The sequence below is a fragment of the Macaca mulatta genome, chromosome 16 (assembly GCF_049350105.2).
Source record: "Macaca mulatta isolate MMU2019108-1 chromosome 16, T2T-MMU8v2.0, whole genome shotgun sequence".
NCBI classification, from domain to species: domain Eukaryota; kingdom Metazoa; phylum Chordata; class Mammalia; order Primates; family Cercopithecidae; genus Macaca; species Macaca mulatta.
Genome location: NC_133421.1, coordinates 49152097 through 49157342, shown reverse-complemented (window position 1 = coordinate 49157342; position 5246 = coordinate 49152097). Strand labels below are relative to the sequence as shown.

At 60.9% G+C, this 5246-nt stretch overlaps 1 protein-coding gene across 1 annotated transcript; it reads right to left on the bottom strand.

Annotated features, from left to right (window-relative positions):
* Positions 1–1954: 1954 nt before the first annotated feature.
* Positions 1955–4873, bottom strand: LINC02875 (long intergenic non-protein coding RNA 2875). Its single transcript, XM_015120018.3, is given in 3 exon segments — positions 1955–2822; positions 2864–4121; positions 4124–4873. Coding segments are annotated over 2 exon segments (1044 nt in total). The 5' UTR covers positions 4581–4873; the 3' UTR covers positions 1955–2822; positions 2864–3534.
* Positions 4874–5246: the final 373 nt, after the last annotated feature.

The window sequence follows — 5246 nt, the reverse complement described above, 5'->3', positions numbered from 1 at the left end:
TCAGCGGAAGGCAGGAAGAGCACTCCAAGCCCAGGGAAAAGCATGTGCACATGCGCAGGAGGCCGAGGCAAGGCCAGCAAGATTAGCCTAGAGGTGGGTAGTGAGGGTGGAGTCCTGGGGAAGAGGGCGAGTAGGCAGGACTCACACAGGCCCCACTGCCAGGCTGAGGAGGCTGGGCTTGACCCCAAGAGCAAGGGAAAGCTTTGGGAGGCTTTAACCAGGGCAGTGACTTCATCTCAGCTGCATTTCAGGAAGGCCTTCTGCTCCACAGGAAAGACTGGGGGGCAAACATGCTAGGAGCTTCCCCAAGGGACTCAGATGGAGAGGTCTGCCCTGGCCATGGGGGACAAGGTTGTTGCTCCAGAGGCCAGAAGTTTCCAGAACTTAGGGAGCAGAGAATCCCTGGCACAGCTGGAGAGCAGGGTTTGAGGGCTTAGGAGTGTCTGTGGATGGCCTGGAACTTTCTCCTGCAGAGGCAAGTCCTCAGGCAAGACACACACACACTCTCTGGGCCTTAGTTCCCCAGGAGACACAGGAGGCCCAGTTGGGGAGACCTGAAGCCCTCCAGAGCTCTCTGCAGGGGACTGAAGTGTACTTGGAGGAGGGGCCTCTGGCCCAGGACCTGGGGGTGGGGGCTATCCTGGAGGGACCAGGTGCTCTTCATTCACTCATCCAGCAAGGGCTTTCTGCACGCCTGCCATGTGTTACACACATACACATGCACCTACCACACAGACACACACACACGAACACACAGAGACATGCCCATGTGAAGATGCTTGGTGCGGTAGTTTCCTTGGAGAAACCAGGCCAGTTGCCAGCTCCCCAACCTCTCTAAGGCTCTGCCGCTCCTCTCTGCCTCCAGTTTGCTGGGGCTGAGCCTTTTCCCACCCCACCCCTATACACCGCTCTGTCTTCTCTTGGGAGGGGATATATTCCTTGGATGTCTCTATCTTCTGCCAGATCATTGGCTCCCTCAATGGGGGTGCTGGTGTCTGTTTCACTCATTGCTGGGTCTCCCAGCCTAGTAGGGGTACGTCTGTGGGGATGGCAAGGTGACCTACTGGGTGACTTGCTCAGAACTGAGGGGTCTTCCAGAATTCAGGACGCCAGTACTCAAACCCAAACTGTCATGGGCAACGGGGACAGTTATTGGCAGGCAAAGCATGGAAGTGTGTGGACAGACCCCGGAGAAGGAAATAAATAAGACCCAAAGTGGGAGCAGGATGAACTGGCTAGCCAGTCCAGGGCTAAATGAAAACCATTCCCAGGACAGTCCGCCACAGGGCTGAGCCAAATGCCAGGGGGCACTCTGCGGCCCAGGGGTGGTGGAGCAGGAACACCAGGTTCCAGGAAGGGACAGAGGCCTGGGGTCGGCCACAGTCTGGTGTGGGCCTGTGACCTGCTTCTTAGATGCTCTATGACCTTGGGCCATTTTCTCCTCTGTAAAATGGAGATAATGATACCAACCGCCCAGTGCTGAGAATTAAATCAAATGTCTGCGTGTATGTTAAGCACACAGTGGCTATTCCACAGCTGCTCCTGTTGGGCTGAGGAGCAGGCACCATGGGGCCAGAGGACATCCTGCTTGTTCTCTTTGGGAGAGAAATAAATAAAATTGAGAGGGAACATGAGCCACGCCCTAAGCTAAGCACAGGATGCACCCCCCTCCCCCAGGTAATCCTCTCAACACCCCTGTTAGTGTTTTACCCCGAAAAGCCCCTGCCCCGACCAGGGGTCCCTGCAGGCCCAGCTGGGCTGACTGGAGCCATGAGGCCACCCTTCCCCCGGCCTGCTGGACCTAGGCTCTGAGCCAGGCTGCTTCTCCCACGGACACACCTCCTGGCCAGGACATCCGGGCACTCCTCCCCTGCCCTGTTTGCCCTTTTCCTGCTGCAAGCCTGACTCTCACCCATCATCACTTCATCAGTTTCCAAGGGCCAGGCCCAAGGGATTGCGAAAGAGCTTTGTCCTTTATTTACTGGATGGCCTCAGGCACCTCACTTCATTTCTCTGAACCCCAATGTCGTGTCTGTGAAATGGGGACTCATAGTCTCCACCCCGCCAGTGAGGGCTGGGGAGAGGCCACATGTGAAAGTGCGTTGGCTGTCATGAAGGCTTCCTCACAAGAAAGAAATTAGCCTGGGGGACCCGCTTAAACATGGGTGCCTGAATGGCCTTCACTGGTATCCCTTTCTCTCTTTGGGGTCTCTCTTTGGGAAGAAGTTACACACAGTCAACAAATTGTGGTGCTGGGCAATAAAGTCACCCCCCAACCCCCGCCCACAACCCACTAGTCTGCATCTCTCCAAAAGCAGCTTGCTTGAGGTAGAAGGCCAAGCTGTGAGTGACAACCACACCCCACAGGGAATGGAGGCAACTGGAACCTAGAATGCAATTTCCTAATTGAGAATTCATCCAGGCCACCAACCCAGTCCCCCACCCCAAGAATCTTGGCGAAGGCCCTCAAGGTCTGTGACTCTGCCTATCCCTCTGGCTCAGGTTCCTTAAGCATTAAATGGGAACATGGCTCTTGTCTAAAGCAGTTCTGGCTGGGGGTGGGACAGGGGTCACTGGAAACTGGACCCAGGTCAACTGGCCATTTGCAGATCAACTTGATTTTAGTCCAAACTACTTATTTTGCAGATGAGGCTTCTGCAGCCCAGAGAATAAAGTTACATTTTTGGAGGGCACTCACAGCTCTAGAGGCAGAGTTCGACCTTGTACCTATCCAGTTTTCCTACCAAGCAGCTGCTTCAGCCATAGATGAGCATGTAGATAATTATTAAATCACCAAAGATTTGGTCCTATTCTCTGCTACACTGTACTTTGAAAGAGAAAAGAGCTGAGAGCCCAGTGCTACACTGTACTTTGAAAGAGAAAAGAGCTGAGAGCCCAGTGCGGGTACGACATCTGGCCTGGGTCCCATCACCCAGCCGGTGACTGTATCGCAGCGGAAATGACCCTCGACTGGTGTTAACCGGGCTGCTTTCTAGCCGTGTGCCCTTAGGAAACCTGTGTAGGGTTAATCTCTGAGGGTGCCAGAGCTCATCTGGGGACATAAAGGGTCAGCTGGCTTCTAAGCTCCACCCCCTCCAACTCTGGCATTCCCCAGCCAACGGGTCTTACATCCCCTGCCCCCTATTCAGACCTGACCCAGAGCCTTAGTGGCTTTTAATCCAAGGGCGAGATTCTCAGGCTGACCCCTGGGCCCTCCCCAGTCCCCACCACCTCCCCAGTCCCCACCACCTCCCGCTGGAATAACGCAGCCCAAAGCCTCCCCTACGGAGGCAGGAACTTAGGTGAGCAGCTCCACAGGGCACATCCTGCCCTCAACCCTGAAGACCCCACCCTGAAGAAACGCGTAAGGGTGGTGAGGAGGGCGGGTTGGAGCCGAGGGGTCCCTCTCCGCGAGAGGAGCGCCGGATCCCCGCCGATCCTTCCCCTATCGCGCCCCCAAGTCCTCACCGTGGAGTGGGCCCCGCGCTCCCAGGGCCGTGCGGCCCGCCCCCTGCGGATCTCAGCCACAGCCCCCTACGGAGGAGCCTGGGAGGCCGGAGGCCGGCAGCTCCTTCCCGGCAGAGAGAACGCGAGGGCCCAGCCCGGCCGGCGCGCAGAAGAGGACACGCCGGGATCTGCAGCAGCCTGGAAGGTCGCCGAGCTGGCGATGCCCGGCGGTCCCGGCAGCAGGGGAGAAGGCCCCACCCCGAGCCTCAAGCCCTCCGCTCCGCGTGTCCGCAGCCCCGGAGTCCCTCGGTCCCTCGGCGGCCTGTGCCGGGCTCCGGACCCGGCTCTGCGTGCGTCGGTGGCTGCTCCTCCGTGCCCGGCTTGCCCGGGTCCCCAGTCTACCTCCCGCTCTCGCCCGAGGCGGGCTGTGAGGCCGCGGCCAGGGCCCTGGCCTGCAGCGCCATCTCGTGGACCTGTGGGGAGTTGCCGAGGCCCGAGGCCTGGGCGGGCTCTGGGTTCGCTCCCACTCGTGCTCCCGGCGGGGAGCTGCTAGAGCTGCCAAGAGGACTCGCCGGGAAACGAGGCGCGGCCGTCAGCTCTGGAAATCCGTGCTTCCGGAGTGGGTTCGGGGTCCCCGGCCCCATTCAATAGGAGGAACAGATATGCGCCTCCGGGAGCCAAAAAGAAAGTCCAAGGGCAAAACCGCCCCGAGCGTGCTCGGACACATTCAGCGCCCCGCGACCAGCCTCCACCCCGAAGGCGCTCCGGGGAGGGTGCCCAGGGGACCCGGAGCTCGGGCTCCCTCCCAAGAGCGCGGGGGCTCCCTCCGCTGCCGCCCAGTCCTGCGAGCATGGAGCGCTCGGCCTCTTGCTGGCTCCCGCCTGACCACCGGTGCTCCGCACCTGGGAGCCAAGGACAGCGACGGAGGGGGAGGAAGCGGAACTGGATTTTGGGTCCTTCCCAGAGCGGAGGAAGGCAGGCTTGGGGTGTAAATCCAGGGCTCGTGGAGGCTGTCCCTCAAGAGGCCGTCCCATAATCGGGAAATAGGGGGTCGGGGCCTCGAGCTGGGGCGCTTGAGCTTGGGAGTCCCGGGGAGAGCGAGGCTGAGCGCGCCCCTCCCGCCCCAGGAGCATCCCGCGCGGGAGTTCGCGGTCAGCTGGGGAGGCGGGCCCGGGAGCTGCGCCCTTCGGAAGGGCAGGGCCAGGCCACACCGGTGGCTCGGGTTCTCCACGGCAGCGGCGGGGGAGTTGGGGAGGAAGGGCTTGAGGGCTCGGATTCCGAGTAGCCCGAGAGGAAATGAGGTCCGCGGGGCCTTGGAATCCGTGCGGCTTCGCCGCTAGGGGGTCTCTCGGAGCCCCGCACTCACACCCTCCGTCTTCGAGTTCCTCCGGGAATCGAACGCGCCACCCCACACCGACAAGCACAATTCCCTCTTAGATCTCACACGCCCTACACGTGGGGGCCCGCGGCGACAGGCTAGGCCACCAGTAGGTATCGCCATTGCCCCAGCACAGGCCCTCCTGCCACGCGCGTGCCGGTGGCTCTGCCGTCCAAGGACCCCGAGCCAGGCCCTGAAGGGTTAAGGAGGCCTTGTGGCACCGGAGCCGCGGGTACGCGGGGCGCCTGGGCTAATTGGCGACCCTGGGGACAATGAGGGCTGGGAGGCCGGGGAGGAGGGTGGCTTAATTGGGCATGGGAGTGGCCTAGCCTTTGTCTAGGACAAGGCCCAGCCGCAGGCCGCGGGTTCCCGCAGTCGAACTCTGGCCACCAGCTGGGGCCCCGCGGAGCGCCGGGTGGGC